Source organism: Seriola dumerili, unplaced genomic scaffold (assembly GCF_002260705.1).
Source record: "Seriola dumerili isolate Sdu_G_001 unplaced genomic scaffold, Sdu_1.0 BDQW01000138.1, whole genome shotgun sequence".
Classification (NCBI taxonomy): Eukaryota; Metazoa; Chordata; class Actinopteri; order Carangiformes; family Carangidae; genus Seriola; species Seriola dumerili.
The window spans coordinates 2,608,966-2,629,704 of record NW_019174393.1 but is presented as its reverse complement, the minus strand read 5'-3'; the positions used below and the strand labels follow the sequence as shown (position 1 = coordinate 2,629,704).

The following is a 20,739-nucleotide window of genomic DNA, read 5'->3' as shown; positions in this document are numbered from 1 at the left end:
GAAGGCATAAAAGGTCATAAAAACATCATAGTATGGCAAAGCATGAGACAAAATAATGTAATAAGGAAAAAAATGTCAAAAAACGTCAAAATATAGTATGGCATAAAATGGCCAAAAAAACATCTTGGTATATGAAGGCATAAAAGGTCATAAAAACATCATAGTATGGCAACGCATGAGACAAAATAATGGAATAAGGAAAAAAATGTCAAAAAACGTCAAAATATAGTATGGCATAAAATGGCCAAAAAAACATCTTGGTATATGAAGGCATAAAAGGTCATAAAAACATCATAGTATGGCAACGCATGAGACAAAATAATGGAATAAGGAAAAAAATGTCAAAAAACGTCAAAATATAGTATGGCATAAAATGGCCAAAAAAACATCTTGGTATATGAAGGCATAAAAGGTCATAAAAACATCATAGTATGGCAACGCATGAGACAAAATAATGGAATAAGGAAAAAAATGTCAAAAAACGTCAAAATATAGTATGGCATAAAATGGCCAAAAAAACATCTTGGTATATGAAGGCATAAAAGGTCATAAAAACATCATAGTATGGCAACGCATGAGACAAAATAATGGAATAAGGAAAAAAATGTCAAAAAACGTCAAAATATAGTATGGCATAAAATGGCCAAAAAAACATCTTGGTATATTAAGGCATAAAAGGTCAAATAAACGTCATAGTATGGCAAGGCATGAGACGAAATAATATAATAAGAAATAAATATGCTAAAAAACATCAAAATATACTATGGCATAAAATGCCAAAAAACGTCATAGTATAGTATGGCATAAAATGTCAAAAAAACATCTTGGTATATTAAGGCATAAAAGGTCATAAAAACATCGTAGTATGGCAAAGCATGAGACAAAATAATGTAATAAGGCATAAAAATGCCAAAAAACGTGAAAATATAGTATGGCATAAAATATCAAAAAACGTCATAGTATATTAAGGCATAAAAGTTCATAAAAACATCATAGTATGGCAAAGCATAAGACAACATAATATAGTAAGGCATAAAAATATCAAAAAACATCATAGGATAGTATGGCATTAAAACTAAATAGAATGGTAAGGCCTAAAAGGCATAAAAACGACATAGTATATAGTAAGGCATAAAAAGTCATAAAAACGTCATTGTAAAATAAGGTATAAAAACGACATAGTATAGTAAGGCATAAAAACTGCATAGTATAGTAAGGCATAAAAAGTCATAAAAACATCACAGTATATAAAGGTTTAAAAAGTTAAAAAAAACAACATAGTATAGTAAGGCATAAAAATTACAGTATAGTAGGGCATAAAAACGCCATAGTACAATAAGGCATTAAAAGTCAAAAAAACAACATAGTATAGTAAGGTATAAAAATGTCATTGTTACTTTATGGTTCAAATACTGCTTGGTCCCCAGTGCAGATTCAGATGCAGAAACAACCAGTAGTTTAGTAATAACAAATCTTTATTGGGTATTGTTCAGTGAATAAGGGAGCGAGTTCTTGGGGAGGGTTGGGGGGGAAGGATCCAGGTTGTTGCAGGAGGAGCGTGGAGGTGGATGGCTGGCGTGGAGCAGGTGAGTTGTCTGAATGGGAGCAGCAGGTGAGTGAGGTGGCTGGAAATGGCAACACAGCAGTCAGTTCCAGCAGGAGCAGGCAGCAGCAATGGGACAGGCATGAACTGAGGTATAGAGAGACTGTGGTAAAAAATTATCCAAGACAACAAGAAGTGATCAATCGGAATTCATACTATACTAAAGCATAAAAAATCATAAAAACGTCATAGCATACTATGTCATAAAACGTCAAAAAAACATCATATTATATCAAGGTGTAAAAGGTCATAAAAACATCATAGTATGGCAAGCCATAAGACAAAATAATATAGTAAAGCATAAGATTGCCAAAAAACATCAAAATATAGTATGGCATAAAAATTCTGAAAAAACGTCATATGGCATAAAACATCAAAAAATCATCATAGTATATTAAGGCATAAAAGGCCATATAAATATTATAGTATGGCAAAGCATGAGACAAGATTATATACTATGGCATAAAAATATCATAAAACGTCATAGTATGGTATGGCATAAAACGTCAAAAAACATCATATTATATTAAGGCATAAAAGGCCATATAAATATTATAGTATGGCAAAGCGTGAGACAAGATTATATACTATGGCATAAAAATATCATAAAACGTCGTAGTATAGTATGGCATAAAACGTCAAAAAAACATCATAGGCATAAAAGGTCATAAAAGTATAGTATGGTGTAAAACGTCAAAAAAACAGAGTATATTAAGGCATAAAAGGTCATAAAAATGCCATAGTATAGTAAGGCATAAAAACAACAAAGTATAGTAAGGCATAAAAATGTAGTAGTATACTAACACCTAAAAATTTATAAAAATGTTATAGTATATTAAGGCATTCAAAATCATAAAAACATCATACTATAGTTAGATATAAAAATGTCATTGTTACTTTATGGTTCAAATACTGCTTGGTCCCCAGTGCAGATTCAGATGCAGAAACAACCAGTAGTTTAGTAATAACAAATCTTTATTGGGTATTGTTCAGTGAATAAGGGAGCGAGTTCTTGGGGAGGGTTGGGGGGGAAGGATCCAGGTTGTTGCAGGAGGAGCGTGGAGGTGGATGGCTGGCGTGGAGCAGGTGAGTTGTCTGAATGGGAGCAGCAGGTGAGTGAGGTGGCTGGAAATGGCAGCACAGCAGTCAGTTCCAGCAGGAGCAGGCAGCAGCAATGGAACAGGCATGAACTGAGGTATAGAGAGACTGTGGTAAAAAATTATCCAAGACAACAAGAAGTGATCAATCGGAATTCACACTATACTAAAGCATAAAAATCATAAAAACTTCATAGTATAGTAAGGCATAAAAAGTCATAGAAACATCATAGTACAGTAAGGAATAAAAAGTCATAAAAACGCCACAGTATAGTAAGGCATAAAAAGTAAAAAAAAAAAACATAGTACATTAAGGCATAAAGACTCATAGAAAACGTCATAGTATAGTATGGCATAAAAAGTAAAGAAATTTCAGTTTAGTAATGCATAACAACATCATAGTATAGTATGGTATAAAATCATCATAGTACATTAAGGCATAAAAAGCCATAGTACAGTAAGGAATAAAAAGGCTTTAAAATGTCAAAGTATATTAAGGCATAAAAAGTCATAAAACTGTCAGTATAGTAAGGCATAAAAAGTCACAAAATAGTCATAGTATAGTAAGGCATAAAGACTTATAACAATGTCATAGTATAGTAAGGCATAAAAAGTCATAAAAACGTCAGTATAGTAAGGCATAAAGACTTATAACAATGTCATAGTATAGTAAGGCATAAAAAGTCATAAAAACATCAATATAGTAAGGCATAAAAAGTCATAAAAACGTCAGTATAGTAAGGCATAAAAATGTAATAGTATAGTATGGCATAAAAAGCCATAAAAAGATACTAATTATTAATTATTAATTATTATCATCATTATCATTTATTGCAATTATAATTTGTCATTGTTAGCATTATAATTGTTATCAATAATCATTATCATTGTTATTTTTATTATTATTGTCATTATTATTTTATACAATCACAAACAAAATGTCACTTTATATGCACTTTTTCACCAATAATGAAAAAAAAATGCTAATGCTAGCTATCATCCCCACTTGTTAGTTTGCAATCTTATGAAATTGTTAAATTCATTAATCACTGAACAATGCCAGCAAGCCAGCTGCTATACTAGCAAACTAGCCACCCCACTTGTCATTTTGCAATCTTATAATCAAATCGTTAAATTCATTCATCAATGAACAATGCCAGCAAACCAGCTGCTAATGCTGGATCTAATGAAAATGGGGGGGGGGGCAGCTCTATGCTGCTAACTAATAAACATACAGATTCAGATATCTGTGTGATCATCTAACCAGAGTGCTGTTTCTTTTGGATTTTTCTCTATCCTCTACAATATGATATTGATATCATTTCTCTCTATTATAAAGTTTTTTTCCATCCAGCCAAGGTCTGGATCTTTGGGGACACCTACAACCTCTTGCAGCAATGATGGAGGCCCTGCACCACCTCCACCTGCAGTATCCACACATGAAGATCTTCTCTTCCCAAACATAAACACAGTGTCTTACATGATAATATAGTACTTTTTTAAAGTAACACTTGTGGCCATAACATTGTTCAGTCTTATCAGCTACGCTCTTCCTTGTTCCCTACACCCTCACTGTCGTATTACACTCTCTGCCCCATGTCAGACATACAATCACATGACTTTTGGACTCCACTGTAGCTGTAACAAACTGTCAATAGTTTAAAACATTAGAGTTCATATTTCATAGTTAATATCAATATCATTGGCTTCGTTTTCCAGACGTCCATTTTTATATACTGTCTATGGTTCAGGCGCAACCCAGGGGCACGTGGCCACAGCCAGGGTCGTCGACCGGCTGGTCCCTCTCTGTACCACCGCCAGTCACGCCTCCACTCCGGCTCCGTCCTCCTCCGTGCCCCGCCCTCTCCCAACCCAATCCCCTCCTCCTCCTCCTCCTCCTCTCCAGCCATCGACGAAACTTCAAAGCTCAGTCCACACTTTACAACCGTCGGATTTATGTTTTTATACCGAGTGATGCTGTGAGGGAAAGCAGCGCACGTTTCTGCGGGTGAAACTCTAGACCTTTGCGGGAAGATGAGCTTCAGTTCGTAGCCGACGGTAGGAAACTATCCCCCTTTCTTTTCTTTTTCCTTGTCTCATCTCCGAGGGGCATGCACATGAAAACAATCACGGCCCGAGTCGCGGGGGAAGTGGTTTAGCTGCATGTAGGCGAACACCAACGGGATTTGTTATCGCGATAGAGTAAAAATAGCTCATTTAGCGCGGGCGTGTGTTTGTATTTTGTCAAGTTTGTCGCAAACTTTTGTAAAAAAAAAAAAAAAAAAAAAAAAAACCGCAGAGAAGAGTTCATTGCAGTGACGTCACGTTGGGAGCAGAGATCGTTTGGAGAAACAGAATCTCACTCTGATGATGATGATGATGATGATGATCATGGAATATAAAAAACACTTGATCAAAAAGTCAAGTGTTTTATGGGACACTGACAAATCAAAATGTTTATTCGAGATATTTTTATTATTAATTCCAAATTAAAATGTAACTTTGTTAGTAAGATATTCTTAGACTGAAACCTGTTGCCTTTACATGAAACCTTAAACAGTTCGCTGTATGAGTTTTAGGGCATGAAAAAAAGTAGTTATGCTGAACATGAAGCAACAGTTAAATTTCACAGAACATGTTAAAGCCAAATAATGTTAGATAGAGATGTTGGGCCAGTATATATCGCCTGATATTAGTTTAAATCATTACTTTCAATGATAAATTTTACACATGTACAGTAGTGTATAAATGTCTGTGTGCCTTTTGTGTCACAGGTTCACCACTAGAGCTTCTCTGTTCTCCTGTTTGTTGAAGTGGTGAGTTGATCTCCTGGTCATGACTGTTTACGGTTAACGTGATGTAATTGGGAACAAAGTGGTTTGTTTGATGATACAAATAACTTCCAATAGATGAGAAATGTTGTCCGTCATCCTACCCACTTATTGTGATGTATGATGTGGTTTGATGTCATAAAAATTCATTTGTATCGTTTAATTTATTCCTGCATAATGCTGAAGTTTGACGGACTACAGACAATAATACATTTAAATAATCACCAACTCTGATTTCAATGTGCAGCCAGTGTAAGAGACTTCATCACTTCGTTAAACTTTTTCTGTTAAACTTGTATATTGTCTTTTCATGTTTTGTTTTTTTTTGCAGTGCCTGTCAATTCAGTCATGGCTCGCGGCTGCATCTGCTGCGTGAAATACATGCTCTTTCTCTTCAACCTGCTCTTCTGGGTAATTATTCCACACACACACACACACACACACACACACAAAGAGTCAGGAAATTTAGATGTTACCGTGAATCAGTCATGACATCAGTGCACAAATTAAAGGCCTTTCGTTATCATTGAATCGGCAGGAAGTGTCTGAGTTTCCTGTGTGTGTTTTCAGCTGGGTGGGTGCGGGTTGCTCGGTGTCGGCGTGTGGCTGTCGGTTTCTCAGGGCAGCTTCGCCACCCTGTCGCCCTCCTTCCCTTCGCTCTCCGCCGCCAACCTCATCATCACACTCGGCACCGTTGTCATGGTAACGGGCTTCCTGGGCTGCCTGGGTGCCATCAAGGAGAACAAGTGCCTGCTGCTGAGCGTGAGCGCACTACAGTACCCATAGTGCATCAGTGTGGCGTTGTTTAGAAGTGGTTGGATTGTCTTCACACTTACGACAGCCTTATAGAAACTTTAAGAGATGTCTCTTTGGTTTGGAAAAGTAAAGATCTCTCAACAAACCCCAAGTAAAATTTTCTTTGCGTTTAAAAGCTAATACGTATTTCTAAGTATTGATCTTATATTTACTATCTTATTAAACTGTCATGAAAGCAACAGTAGTGTATCTCGCCTCTATCTCATCATCCATTCTCCTGTTTCTTTTCCCAGTTCTTCATCGTTCTGTTGATCATCCTCTTGGCCGAGCTTATCCTCCTCATCCTGTTTTTCGTCTACACCGACAAGGTGAGACTGTGTAAAGGAACATTCATGTTTATTGCCGCAGCTGAGTGTGGCGACATGTTACATAATCCACCTGTCCGCCTCTGTTTCCGGCCAGGTGAGCGAAAACGCCAGACGGGACTTGAAGGAAGGGTTGGTGCTGTACTACACGGATAACAACGCGGGCCTGAAGGATGCGTGGAACACCATCCAGGGAGAGGTATAATCCACGTACCTTTAGTAACTGCAAATGAAGTTTGTCGTGCAGTTTATTTTTTTAAATAATTGACTGTTTCCTTTTCTCCCGCTTGTTTGCCAGTGGAGGTGTTGTGGAGTGATGAACCACAACGACTGGTACACCGCCCTGCAGGATCACGTTGTTCCCGACCGCTGCTGCCAGCAGATTTACCCGGGCTGCGGCCGCAACGCCTCCAATGCCTTCTGGACACGGGTCAGTCGTGAACTTTATACGTCTGGTGATGTTCTGTGTTTTTCTTACTGCCGACAAACCAACAATGAATTGATCCAAAACACCGCCGCCAGATATAATCACTTGAGCACCTAATATGTATTCATCCACCGCTTTCACATTATGTGAAACTTTAAGAAGAAAACACAATATAATTTCACACTCGGCTCCAATAATTTATTACCGCTGATTCTTATCAAGCGGAGAAAAGCTGACAGTCGTTGAAATGTATGAGAGTGCAGTTATATTGTGTTTTTTCCTGCTGGAATTTGTTCCATAACCAGTCCCTCTTTACCTGGTTTACATTTGCTAATATGTACTCTGATACTAGAGACAAGCTTTTATGTAAAGGCAGTCGCAGATCATCACTTTTAAAGTCCGTCTTAAAACAGCACTCACATGCACGTATATGTGCATTGATGTAAATGTTCCCCATGCGTCAGTAGTTAGAGCCTTTCCTCCTGTTGAGCTGTTGAGTGAAGAGACAGAGACACGAAGGGGCAATTTTTATAGTAAGAAAACTGAATTTGGAAGAAGTGATTACCTCAGACCGCTGAAACCTTGTTTTACCTTCAGATGAACTTTGGATTGTACTTGAAAGAGATCTTTTAATGTCGAGTATGAACAGGAGGAACGATTTCAGCAAGTAAAAAATAGTTTCCGTGGTCACAGGCACTTAACAACTATTTCAGGACAGACTTGAGAAATCGTGCAAAGCTCTGTCCTGATCATTTCTACATTGCGTATGTTGTACACAATGTTATGTAGTGTTGCTGTGTGTGTTTTCAGGGTTGCTATGAGAAGGTGGAGGAGTGGCTGGATGACAACAAACACCTTCTGGGAACCATCGCTATGTGTGTGTTGGTCATACAGGTAAGCAGCTGGGAAAACGGGGCTTACATCCAAACTCCAAAACAGTAAAACGCAGATCAGCAAAGTAATGATGTATTTTTCTTCCCCCAGCTCCTGGGTATGGCTTTCTCTATGACGCTTTACCAACAGATCCACCGGGCAGGGAAGAAGTATGAAGCCTGATGGTCGTTTCAAACTGTTTAATATCGGGTACATAAAATATATCACCTCTGTCATGCCTGTTACTCTTACCTATTGTTTATAGTCAGAATAAGTCAGTTATTGTGTGTGCCACTACAGCCTTTTTATAATGTTTTCATCAGTTATTGTTGTGAATAGCATTGGAACTAGTTTTTCTTATGGTTGAATTGTTTTTGTTTTTTTTTAATCACACTATAATGAGTGTTTTCATGTGAAATGTCAGACTGAAGATTTGGTCAAAACGACCGAGAAGAAGCACGAAGAGAAAACGTTTTGGTTTTTACGTGACGCCTGTGGAATTATATAATGTAAAGATCCATTTAGATGAAACAAGCATTGTGTACTAACATGATCAATAAAAGCAGAGTGCACTCTTCGCAGGCGTGATGATGTTTTTCGTTTCAGGTGATAAAAACAATAATCACTTGACTCATTGACCTCATTACTTTTGTTTTCTTTTGTTTTCACTGCGACGGTCAAACGTCCTTTGATTACACAGATAAAAACAGGGCGGCCGTCGGGTCACTGAAAGGTTCAACAAAGGTCACATCAATAAACTCTTTGATCACATGAGGTGCAAAATATTTGTACCTGCTCTTTCTGGGGTGATAATGAAATCCTTCTCTTCGCTGAGATAAGTTGACTTAAATGGATTTTACAGACACAAAAGAAGAAGGTAGGTTTCGCTCTGAGCGACAGAAACTGATGAAATAATGTGATTTCAGTCAACAAGTAACATGACTTTTATCTAAAAGGACATTGGTTTCACAGTTCAGATAGTAACATTGATTCACTGGGGCCTGAACACTGACATCTCAGTAACTACGGTAACTCTTTCTGATACAGCCTGTTAACTTGTTTAAATCAACCGCACTGGTTTCTACTGGCAACAGAGAAAATAAATTATACTTAATTACTGGATACCTGCAGGGGACAAAGACACAGAGCTGATGTTTGGGGAAAATCAATAACACAGTACAACTTTTTGTTTGTATTGTTATTAATGAGGAATGATACAGTGTAATTAAAATAATTAAAATAAAAATTACTAGCTAGGCTACTCTCCCCTTTTTTTACTTTAATTACACAGTAAGAAAAATACTGTCAACACAATTACCCAGGACTGCCCCCTTTAGTTTTTACAAAAAATACTGAGCCTGTGATTACACATCTCCCTGCAGCCTCTCCTGAACACAGGCCCCAGTCATCTATCAGTATTATTGATTGTACCTTCACTAATTTGAATCAGTCTTAACTGGTTATAAGTCCATGGTCTTGTCATTGTCGTGGACGACGTTGCCCTTGACGACGACGTAGCGGATGAGCTCCTGGTGTCCTCCCAGCTGGTAGATCAGGTGTTCCCACCTGCAGTTAAACATACAGGAGATGATCTGTTTTACACACATGTATTTCATATGAACTCATGAAGCATGCGGTTATCAAACTACGAATAAACACAAGTGAGTCAGACTCGTTCATAAGAGTAAAAATCAATTCAATGACTTTAGCTCAGGTTCAGTGTTCGATCGAGATGCTCTCACTTCTTCTCTCCTGATTTTCTGTATTAGATCACATTCACTATATTATATCTGAGCAGAGGAGTCAGCCGTTCTCAGTGGCTGTTCAGTTTAGTTTCAGGTGTACGACGCCCTCTATTGGATGTTTTGTGAAGTGCATCCAAAGCTGCTCGAATTCCATCATGAGCAACAGCTTTGCAGTGACTTGTTTCAGGGGAAACGGGGCTTTTTGCAGCAGCTGCATACGAACTGTGGTGTTTAAACAAGATGTTTAAACTGTTCTCTGTGGAAACTGATCCACAGATCCCCGCTCTGCCTTTAGTTTAATGACGACTTTGTTGGTAAAAAGTGGAAGCTGTGCATAGTGAGGGAAGACAGGCCTTCAAAGACCCTGTTTCTGTCATCGTGAACACAAAACTGAATAATGTAAAGTCTGGCGTGGGACCTTTTGTTGTAGGTCAGTCGCCTCTCTCTTACCCAACATCTCGTTTGTTTGCTGTGGCCACTTAAACGACTTGAGTAATTGTACTTTTCACAACTTAACATTCACTGATCATTATAATTTATCCCTACATCCCATAAACACACGGGACTGTCCTGATTTACCGTGTGGTGTTGAGGATCAGCAGGTCTCCGTGTTTGTTGACCTCCAGGGAGCCGTGTGTGTGGGAGCGCCCGAGGGCGTAGGCGGCGTTGATGGTGGCCGCAGCCAAAGCCTCGGGCATGGACATCCTCATATTAACACAGGCCAGGTGCATGACTATTGGCTGAGGAAGGACACGGGAGAGGGGGAGGGGTTAACAGAGAGACAGAGAAGACACAGACGTGCTTTCACCTCTCGCCTCTCCTGCCGCACTCACCATGGAGCAGCAGTAGGCGTTGGGGTTGAAGTCGCTGCCGAGGGCAACGATCACTCCCGCCTCCAGCATGTCTCTGGCCCGAGGCTGGGGCAGCCTGAACACACACACACACACACACACACACACAGGGATTATTAGACATCTCACAGCCATGACACGTGTGTGTGGGAGTATCTGTGTGTCAGTATACCGGAGGATGTAGGCTGTAGTTGGCAGAAGGACCGCGGCGGTTTTTGCTTTTGCCATGGCAGCAATCCCCTCGTCTGTGACCTCCTCCAGGTGACTGATGGCCAAGGCTCCAAGCTCTGCTCCCAACTGACACACACACACACACACACACACACACACACACACACACACACACACACACACACACACACACCACACTCAGGTTAACAAGACTATTATTCTAATGCCTACAGAGTCTTGCAGTCTAGTGATATGGATCATTTATCAAAGAGAAATACCAAATATTCTCTGGTTTCAGCATCTTACGTGTGAGGATTTAATGATTTTTTCAGTTTTATATCTTTGTAAATTTAATATATTTGGGTTTTAGACGATTGTTTGGACAAAATAAACCATTAAAGACACTTTCTGGGGCTCATTTTTCCAAACAACTAATAAATGAATAAAAAAAAATTGCAGATTAATCAATAATGAAAATAATCATTAGTTAGAGCCGTGCTTCTGCATTTACTAACAGTACTGATGAAAACAATCGTTTAACAGCCTCAAAAAAACATTAAGATTTCACTGTTGTCTACTTGATGACATCACATTGGACATTCAGAACTTGTGATGAACATTTTCACCTTTTTTTCTTTTTAAGATTTTGTGGCACAAACAATTATGTGATTTTTAAAAAAAAATGTATTAAATAATGGATGAAACTAATCCTACATTGTGGGTCAATCCGCATTTCTTTAGCTTTAGCGAGTGAGTGGCACCTGAGCAGAGTTCATGGGATGAAGCTCATCTCCGTGGAAGTTGATGTTGAGGCCCATGTCTCTGCCGGCCTGCAGGATGGAGCGAGTAGAGCCGAGGTCAAACACCCCCTGCTCACAGAACACGTCGATGTTGTCGACGCTGAGAGTCCCCGCAGACATCCGCTGTTTCAGCCGTGGCAGCTGAACCTGCAGGATGTCCTGCGTGGCTTCTGCAACCGTCTTCCCTCTGCACACAGGACACAGAGACACAGTCACGGTTACATTGCAGGGGGTGGTGTGAGACGAGGTGAGCGGGAGCATAGGTCATACTTGGGCACTGCGTGGGCTCCACAGTAGGTCAAGGAGATGTTGATGGGCAGGGCGCGTCTGGCCGCCTCGATCACATCCAGCATCTTGAGCTCAGTCTGCAGCTCCAGGCCGTAGCCGCTCTTACACTCCACCAGCGTGGTGCCAGCTCGCTGCATCCGAACCAGCCTGCCGCTCAGGGAGGACAGAAGGTCCGAGGCTGCGGCAGCTCGAGTGTGCTCCACCGTGAAGTGGATCCCTCCGCCGGCCCGGTGCACGTCCATGTAGGTGGCTCCCGCCAGCTGCAGGCGTCAAGAAACACGAATTTCACCAAAAGTTTAGATGCAGTATGTGACATTAGGTTAAAAAAAAAAAAAATAGTGAAAATACTTGTGTTTAATAATTTACCTTCATTGCAAATTCATGCACCCTGTCACCAGCCCAGACTGGATGGGTGTGGGCGTCAACCAAACCTGAAACAAGAAGATTGTTGACATGCTAATTCACTGATTTATATATTATGCAACTGAATAAAAAGCAGTGGAAGTGCTCATATCCTCTACTGAAGAACTACTGCAACCACAAAGTTGTGTAGTTTATTCCAGGGGTTCTCAACCTATGGGACAGGCCCCAAAGGGTCACAAGATAAATCTGAGGGGTCATGAGATGATTGACAGGAGACAAAAAAAAGAAAACCTGCAATTCCTGCTACACAAATTTGAATATTTTTTAAATGTAATTAGGTGTCACTTTTATTCAATTTTACAGCTATCCAAATGAAACTATCTGAGAATTTAAGAGGAGAAATGTCTTTTTGGTTGAACTGCAGTTATAAGGGGAAAACGATGCATTATATTTATATAAGTGCATCCAGTATTTTGTATGTAAAATATTCATCTGTAAAGCGACCGGTAGCTGTAGCAGACAAGTGTAAAAAGGTGTAAAAAGTAAAGGAGCAGAAGTAGGAAGAAGCATAAACAGGAAACACTAAAGGAAACTGTCCTGAGTAACAGTCCAGAAATGCTGCTTGTATGTTGACACAGAAAATAATTTGCCTCTGCGGAAAACATCAACACAAATCACAGCTGACACTCACCGGGCAGGACGCACATTCCTGTGGCATCAATCACTTTATCAAATGTTGCTCCTGCGTACTGAGCTCTGATGGTTTCAGCAGGCCCCGCGGCTTTAATCAGCCCATCGCTGGATGGAGACACACACGAGTCGCTTTAATGTAAACGTTCACTTTAAAGCCCGGCGAGGAACTGAAGGCTGAACAAAGCTGAGCCCATAAACTCGCCACCACACTGAGGGTAAATCCTATAACAACATGGCATTTCCTCTGGAGCCATCATCAGGCCAAAATTTGCTTCTCTTGTTTTGTTTTTTTTTGCTCCACTAGTGGAAAGGAAATACAAATGATGATGATTTAAGAGAGTTAATTTTCCATTAAATGTTTTGACAAAACTCTGAAATACTTTGACTGAAAAGCCTTGAAAAGAAGACAAGATGGATTCTTTAAATTAGTATTTATCCAGATTTTTTTCTGCACTATATAGCAGATGCTTCCGTTGGGTTTGTATTGTTGGACTGTCTCAGTTGTTTAGTAATGTATTCGCAGTTCTCTAGTCCCGTCTTATATGAATTTATGGCATCTGGTTCTATATGTGTTTATATACACAATGAAAATGTTCATTCAGTGGTAAAAAAGAATAATTAAAATAACTTTACAGATATTAAAATGTGCACCGACATCTCGTCAAAATAAAAACCTGAAATAGCAAGTGGTAATTAACTGAATAATAACACAAAGATTATATACATTTGTAAGAAAATAGAAAAAATAAAGTGGTATAAATAAAACAGGGCGTTTCTGGTTGTAATGAGTCACTACGCCTCTGGGAGGCACCAGAGAGCCTTGATTTAAATGAGTCCTGGACGCTGCAGAGTAAAAGACTTTCCACCAGAGCCGTCTGCAGATCCAAGAGCAGCTACATTAATGAGAATTTAAGTCATTTATCACATTTCTTTATTAAATCAATATTTAACTCACTGCCAAAACATGCTAAACAAACATCTATGCTTTCTTTTTGTCTTTTTGTCACAGTATGAGGATCAGACGCCTGCTCTTGCTGCTCTATGCAAATATAATAACAAATCCTTTCTCTTCAATCTAATTCAACTTACACTGTGGTTTAGGAAACTTACCTCCCTATCACTACGCTCCCATTTTCAATCACACAAAGATTCTGCAGCCCATGCTTGGTCAGGTATTTCTCTCCATTGCTGCAGATCAGAACCACCTGTTTGGCATTTCTCACCAGTAATCTGTGATTGCTGGACATTTTGATTCATCCACAGCAGCGGAGACACTTACTTGAGAGTGACTGGCTTTAAACTAGTTTGACAACAGGCAAATATTTGTTCAGGAGAGTTTAAAGTGCACAGAGAGGGGTGGTGCTTCTGTCACAGACAACCATCTAACTAGGGAATCTATCTCTGCTCTGTTCGGTTTAATTATTAGAGACAAGTTCAGACATCACATGATTAAAAAAAATGCAAAAACAGGTTTAAGAAAGGGTACAATAATCACTTTATTGTGTCTGTATCACAATGTCACAACATAAAATTGGCCTCACATACAGTAAAAAAAAAAAAAAAAAAGGAATCATTTTCAAAACTGCTTGAAAAATAACAACAAAAAAAAAAACCCCCAAACATTCATTTGTTTCACATGGTGAAAACACAAACACACGTTAACTCAGCTACGAGGTACAGTCACACTCAGACACCGACATCACTCCCTCATTTCTCCGTCCTCCTCTTCTTCTTCTACACCTCTGATGTACAAAACGTTATTGCACCTGTGGGGATGAAACACACCTGTCAACACGCGGTACAGTCACAACTGGCTGCGGGTGAAAAAGACTGTCGATCATGTAGCGCTCTTTTGCTTCCATCACTGATTTCTTTGAAAAATGAGACATTAATTATTAACACAGCTTAGTTACGATAGTTCAGGATCTTAAAGCCTGAGGTCATGAAAAGAACCTCCTCTGTAAACAATCTGATCCTGCATTCGAGCAGACAGACTTCATCGTGCTGCTGCACATCTAGGCTTGTTGGGTGTGTGAATCTTTCTTGGCAAGGTCTCTTAAAGATACTCCCAATCTTACCTTCGATAACATTTTAATGAACAGTAACAATTACTTCATAAAAGAACCTCTACTTGCCTGGTTGCATAATAAAGATGAATAGATATTAAAACATACCTGATAAGCACTTCACCAAGATGACCCGCCAATGCTCCATCCACATACTCTTCTGTGTTTGCCAGCTGTCAGGGAAACATGTAAATATAGAGGTCACAGGGCAACGATAAAAGGTGTATTTTCAAGGTAATACCTTTGTTTAAAATCGTTTCTGAAAATTGATTTTTATGGAAAGGGTCTTTTATTTTGTCTGCATGAGTGTATTTATGTGTGTAGTAGTATATGCATGTAATACATATGTAACAAGTATGTTTGCTGGTAAGATTTGATAAAAATTCACAAATGAATTTATGATTTTGTACATGTATTTTTTTTTCTTTGTGAAGCACTTTATAATTTGTGTGTGTAAATTATTTGTTTTAAGTGCAATTTAAATAAACTTCCCAGATAAACAAAATAAACATCCCACATAGACGGTCACACGTTTCCACTGAAGGAAATGGTACCGTTAGGGATGATATAATCCCAGAACATTACATATTCTCTCACAAAGAGGGAAGCGGTACTCAACAGAATCCACAATTTAATGTGGAAGACTCCTAATTTAAGTCTCCTCAACAAAAACAAATAAATTATATGTACCATTCCTCTTGCAACATTTTGTATGCAATTTATCTCTGGTGGATAGATACAGGTAGACAATTTTATAATAATATAATTAAGTGTAAACATGCAATAACCAAAGGAAAATAATGCGTGAAACTGTTACAAACTTTGAAATCAACTAAAATGTAAGATGCTTCTCAAATCAGTGCATCAAAGTTTACCAAAAATAAATCACACATGAACTTTATGATGATACATACATGAATGCATGATGGCAGAGATCAAGGCTGATAAATAACCTTTTTATTGTATGTAACCTAGTTAATAGTGACTGCGTACCTGCATATTCATGTATCCATCCACAGACACCAGGTAGCCTTTATACTCCATACCCCACTTCAGCTTCACCATCACTGGCTTTCCTGTCAGGCCGTTCAGGAAAGGCTTTGGGTTGAGAGGTAAACTCTAGAGAGGAAAAAAAGACGCACTTTACTACAATACCCTTTGACTACATTAGATAGGTATACGTATATATCCTGTGATCCCATTCACTAACATCATACCTCATGTATAACATCACGTTGTTCTCTAAATAGCAGAACAATGCCAAATTAAGTTACAAAAAATCTGCCAAATAAATGTGGCTATGACAAACATATGCCAAATGAAAACCAGTATCTAGTGACGTCCTATGATATGTAATAACAGTAAATTAGGCACAAAATGCCTTTTTTTTTAGACACCAGATAGTACAGAATACAGCTTTCCAAAGCCTGAACGCTTTGTGAGAAATTGTACAATTAAGACCAAGTTCTGCAGAAGATAAAACGTACTCTTTGCCGATAAGTACATGCTCCTTAAATTAGAAGATTGTAAGAACGGAGTTTGGTTTGACTTTCCCTCCGGGCCCAACTCGGACAAAAGGCACCATAATATCACTTTAAACGAATGAGTGTAATAAACACACATTATTTTTATTATTATATGCTTAACTAAATAAACGTGACACATGAGGCTGGTTGTTTGCATGAATTTGAGAGTTTCATTCATTCAGTCGAAGTTATGAATGAGAAGCTAACGTAGCTAACGCAAACTAGCTAACAAGCTGCTATCGCTGCGCGGTGATAACAAAAACAACCCCACTACGTATCGAATGAGCTCATAGTAAACATAAATAAAACATACTCACCATTTTTTTGTTTAATTTAAAGACGTATCGTGCGTTCTTAATCTGATGTTTGACTTCTTTTCGTCACAAAAACGTTAGCGCTTCTCAAACCAGAACACGCTTTGCCGCCGCGCAGGAAGTGGAACACTTTGACCCCTGACGAGCCTCGGTGTTTTTACACACTGCCACCTACCGGTCACTGCGGTCACTGCGGCCAGTCATTTAAAGTTCCCCTTATTGTCTACTGTGTCAAATGATTAACACACAGAAAACGTACAGAAACATAACATTAATCCATCACACATACACTGTGAAGCTGCAACCAACAGTTATTTTCATAATCAATACATCTGATAGTTATTGATTTCCTTTAATAACTGTCTGATTATTCAGTGTATAAAATGTCAGAATCGTCAGAAATGGTGAAAAATACGCTCATTATCTCCTGAGACACAATTCAACATGTTTAAAATGTTTTTTGTTTTGTTTTGTTTTGTTTTGTTTTTGTTTTTGGGTTTTGTTTGGATTTTGTTTTTGTTTTTTGTTTTTTGTTTAACCAGCAGATCAAAATATGTGGAGTTAGCTATCACAGAAAACAAACAAATTAACAACATATACTACCATTTGAGAAGCTTGTACCAGTAAATCTTTAAAAATGACAGGTATTCTTGATATGATCAGCTGCAGATAAAAGTAAAAAATAAAAAAAACATCTATGTAAAAGTAGAGCTGAAACAATTATTTGATTGATTTATTCAGCTGTTTGAAATGACGTTATATTACTGTATGATATTCATTATTACTGTAATCAAATCATATGAAGTCTATTCAGAACTATACTTATTGTACAATATCTGCTCTATAGAGTTTTTCATTTTACATGAACTCTGCCAAAAAAATTATTCAGTGATTGAAAAGTTTGACCTGTTTATGAGCAAAAAATGAAATGACTGTCATATCTGGGTCGTGCTGGCTCTCTGTCTGGGCAGCTATTTCTCTCCAGGCGCAAACAGTCTGCAGATTTAACTCATTTTTCTGCATTGAAGCATTCATCTGTTACAAGTTCAAACCTGATACTCTGAATAAAACCAACATCTGACTTCCTACAGTAAAGGGCTGGGTTCTGTCAGTGAATTCCTCTGAAATTGCACTGGCGCTTTCTTCGCATGGTTGAAATATTTGTGTCCTTACATCATTTAGCCTATTTTTCTTCCCTCTCCTTTTGAGTTGCCCTTCGTGTAATTAACCAATCTGTTAGTCAGTCGCCGTGTCACTTATGGCATGATGATAATGTGTGTCTGTCAAGGGCAGGGGTAGGGCCAGGAGGTGCATCCAGGGGTGGAAGCGACCACGAAGAGACACAAAACCACCACAAAGAGACAAAACTACAACAAAGAGACACAAGACAACCACAAAAAGAAGCAAAATAGCCACAAATACTTACAAAACAATCACAAAGAGACACAAAACTACAGCAAAGAGATGTAAAACAATCATAAAGAGATTGTATGGCTGTCTTGCTCCTATGTCGGACTGGTGGTCGGCCTTTTACATGTTTGTGTCCTGGGGCTTTTTGTTTCATAATCTGTCCGTGACTGTGGGCTCTGTGGAGTTACAAATAGCTGCTATTTATTGAGAACATTTGAAATTAGAGTGTTTAAAGTTGTTTGTTTGTCATCTAATTATAACACTGAATAAGTAAAGTAACTGTTATTAATGAAACAGTTTATTACTGCCTAGAACCAAGGCTTTAAATTTGTGTCTCCTCCAAATGTGTCTAAGCCCACCCCTCCTGGTTCAGAGGGCAGATACTCAGCCTGTGCAGCTCTGCATGAGTCCAAATTATTATCTCCTACAATTTGTGAAACTTTCTGCTGCAGCCCTTTTACTCCTCGGTATCATCATCTGGAGGAAGACGGCTTTGTCGAAGGGGGCCGGTCAGATCTTTCCAGTCTGATGCCAAAGAGCCCTTTGAAGTCTGCAGAGGAGAGGAACTGTGGAGTGGATGAACTCATAAACCTCATCAAAAGTTCAGTGTTTGACAGAAAACTTTCAGTCTGAGACGTAAGAGTTTTTAGCCACATGGCTCTAGGGAAGGAAACGTCAGTTCAACACTTTGTTCCAGACTGAAATGTCTGGCATTGGATGGACTGCCATGGAATTTGGCAGCAAATGTCAGCCGCTAACACGCTGCACTGAGATGATGAACATGGCAAACGTTATACCTGCTTGAAGGAATTAGTTTGACATTTCAGGAAACTTGCTAAATTCACTTTCTTGCCAAGAGTGAGATAAAAAAGTTTGATACCACTCTAATGTCTGGACGCTATGTGAAGTTACAGTCAGCTTAGCTTAGCATAAAGATGTAAAACAGCCACAAAGAGACAAAAACAACAACAAAGACATAAAAAACGACCACAGAGTCTCATGCCTGCACGCTAAATGAAGCAACAGCCAGCGGGCAGTTAGCTCAGCTTAGTTTAGCTTAGCATAAAGACTGGAAACAGGAGGTTTAAAGGAGTTTTAAAAATCCCTGAGAAAGAGCAGTTTTCTTCTTCGCAAAGCGCAGGGCCGGTGAGTGAATCAGGACGGACAGAACAAAGTGAACAGGTGAGATAGTTTCATTTGGCTCACTGCTTATTGGACACGGGTCAGATGCACAGAAAGCAGGTCATGGTCCGATTACACAGCAGACAGAGAAGCCAAAGCCATGCTGTGTTCAGTGGAGCTTGACCCAAATGGGCCCGAGCGGAAAGAACAGTTTTCCAGCAACAATTTCCTCCCAGAAATGCTTCTTTTTTCTTTTCTTTTCTTTTCTTTTTTTTTTTTTGGTACCATTACCGGTCACAGGGGGGCAACCTGCAGCCTGCACACTCTTGTCTCATGCGCAGGCTGGGACACTAACTGAAGTTTGTCATTACCAGGATCTAAGGTGCGGGAGTTTAAAGCTCACAATAAAGCTCCTGAGTTCATTTTTCATATGCGAATGCCTTCATCTCGTCCCTCTCCTCTTCTTTATGGGCTGTTGAGCAGCCATTGTTGGGAACAGACGGTCATGTGGAAAGCAGGACTGGAATCGAAATGCTTGCAATTTACTGGCTCGCATATTTCACTGGTTTTGTATGGACACCAACAATGTTGTCAACAAAGGGCCGCGGCCGGGTTCAGCCGAGCAACCAATCGGTGTAATTCGAAGTGCGTCAGCAGCTCATCCGGCATCACTTTGTGTGTGTGTGTGTGTGTGTGTGTGTGTGTGCAATTTCTCCATCCAAAGCCAATTAGTCAGAAATGTGGATATGAGCGCTCATTTACGCCCCACATCAGCTTTTCATCAGACTCCACGTGGTCTGAACGGGGGGTCCCAAACTTTCTCATGTCGTGGACCCTTCGTATTCATATGAACAAGTGAAGGTACTTTACTTATTTCCACTTTATACTTCCCCATGTAGTAAGTTTTCAGGGCCTTCCTGTTAGTTCTGTTAAAGATGGATCATTCTCATTGACGACCTGAGCAGGTGTGTCACTGGCCACATACAGTGACACCTGTGTGGGTCTGCGGGGCCGTTAAGCTAATAATGAATCATATTTCACAACACATCACACAAGCAACTTCTTCAGCAACTTTTATGATCTTGCTTTTGCTTTACTTTTCCTTGATACAATTTTTTATTCCTTTTATACCTTTTTATGTTTTTTAAAACTGTTTTTTTAATATAGTTTTATTGCCCCTTATGTCTGCTGTATTTACCTGTGTTTTTGGTTTTACTTTTCTTCTGTAAAGCACTTTGAGCTGCAATTATGTAAGTTTATTACTATTATTATTATTATTATTATTACTATGTGCTTCTGTGTTATTATGTGTAGTAACTGTGTCTTGTTGACTTAATTTATTTCTGTTAAGCACATTGAATGCCCTCCGTGTATGATAATGTGCAGTACAAACACATTTGGCTTAGTGTGTTTATTTTGTTTTTGTTTTGTTCTGCCA

At 39.0% G+C, this 20,739-nt stretch overlaps 3 protein-coding genes across 3 annotated transcripts; 1 reads left to right on the top strand and 2 right to left on the bottom strand.

Annotated features, from left to right (window-relative positions):
- Nucleotides 1–4,601: 4,601 nt before the first annotated feature.
- Nucleotides 4,602–8,529, top strand: LOC111224982 (tetraspanin-9). Its single transcript, XM_022749699.1, has 9 exons — nt 4,602–4,758; nt 5,475–5,516; nt 5,863–5,942; nt 6,102–6,293; nt 6,581–6,655; nt 6,750–6,851; nt 6,951–7,082; nt 7,890–7,973; nt 8,064–8,529. Exons 3-9 carry the CDS (start codon nt 5,880–5,882, stop codon nt 8,133–8,135), a joined length of 720 nt encoding a protein of 239 aa, XP_022605420.1. The 5' UTR covers nt 4,602–4,758; nt 5,475–5,516; nt 5,863–5,879; the 3' UTR covers nt 8,136–8,529.
- Nucleotides 8,530–8,671: 142 nt separating this feature from the next.
- On the bottom strand, nt 8,672–14,212 carry amdhd1 (amidohydrolase domain containing 1). Its single transcript, XM_022749698.1, has 9 exons — nt 13,974–14,212; nt 12,862–12,968; nt 12,174–12,238; nt 11,790–12,067; nt 11,481–11,706; nt 10,721–10,845; nt 10,531–10,624; nt 10,277–10,437; nt 8,672–9,518 (listed from the first exon to the last, which is right to left on the bottom strand). Exons 1-9 carry the CDS (start codon nt 14,108–14,110, stop codon nt 9,413–9,415), a joined length of 1,299 nt encoding a protein of 432 aa, XP_022605419.1. The 5' UTR covers nt 14,111–14,212; the 3' UTR covers nt 8,672–9,412.
- A 234-nt stretch (nt 14,213–14,446) lies between these two features.
- snrpf (small nuclear ribonucleoprotein polypeptide F) lies at nt 14,447–16,895 on the bottom strand. Its single transcript, XM_022749549.1, has 4 exons — nt 16,773–16,895; nt 15,923–16,048; nt 15,038–15,102; nt 14,447–14,629 (listed from the first exon to the last, which is right to left on the bottom strand). The coding sequence occupies exons 1-4, from the start codon at nt 16,773–16,775 to the stop codon at nt 14,563–14,565; spliced, it is 261 nt and encodes an 86-aa protein (XP_022605270.1). The 5' UTR covers nt 16,776–16,895; the 3' UTR covers nt 14,447–14,562.
- Nucleotides 16,896–20,739: the final 3,844 nt, after the last annotated feature.

What these genes read in the sequence shown, in the direction of transcription:
- LOC111224982 (XM_022749699.1), top strand. Translation starts at nt 5,880, where the DNA reads ATGGCTCGCGGCTGCATCTGCTGCGTGAAATACATGCTCTTTCTCTTC. An exon ending in ACAAGTGCCTGCTGCTGAGC is followed by an intron (nt 6,294 to 6,580) that starts GTGAGCGCACTA and finishes TTCTTTTCCCAG; the next exon opens with TTCTTCATCGTTCTGTTGAT. An exon ending in CCAATGCCTTCTGGACACGG is followed by an intron (nt 7,083 to 7,889) that starts GTCAGTCGTGAA and finishes GTGTGTTTTCAG; the next exon opens with GGTTGCTATGAGAAGGTGGA.
- snrpf (XM_022749549.1), bottom strand. An exon ending in ATGGATACATGAATATGCAG is followed by an intron (nt 15,103 to 15,922) that starts GTACGCAGTCAC and finishes TTTCCCTGACAG; the next exon opens with CTGGCAAACACAGAAGAGTA. An exon ending in CTTGGTGAAGTGCTTATCAG is followed by an intron (nt 14,630 to 15,037) that starts GTATGTTTTAAT and finishes TCATCCCCACAG; the next exon opens with GTGCAATAACGTTTTGTACA.
- amdhd1 (XM_022749698.1), bottom strand. Translation starts at nt 14,110, where the DNA reads ATGTCCAGCAATCACAGATTACTGGTGAGAAATGCCAAACAGGTGGTT. An exon ending in TGCATGAATTTGCAATGAAG is followed by an intron (nt 12,068 to 12,173) that starts GTAAATTATTAA and finishes TGACGCCTGCAG; the next exon opens with CTGGCGGGAGCCACCTACAT. An exon ending in CTGATCCTCAACACCACACG is followed by an intron (nt 9,519 to 10,276) that starts GTAAATCAGGAC and finishes GTTTAACTGCAG; the next exon opens with GTGGGAACACCTGATCTACC.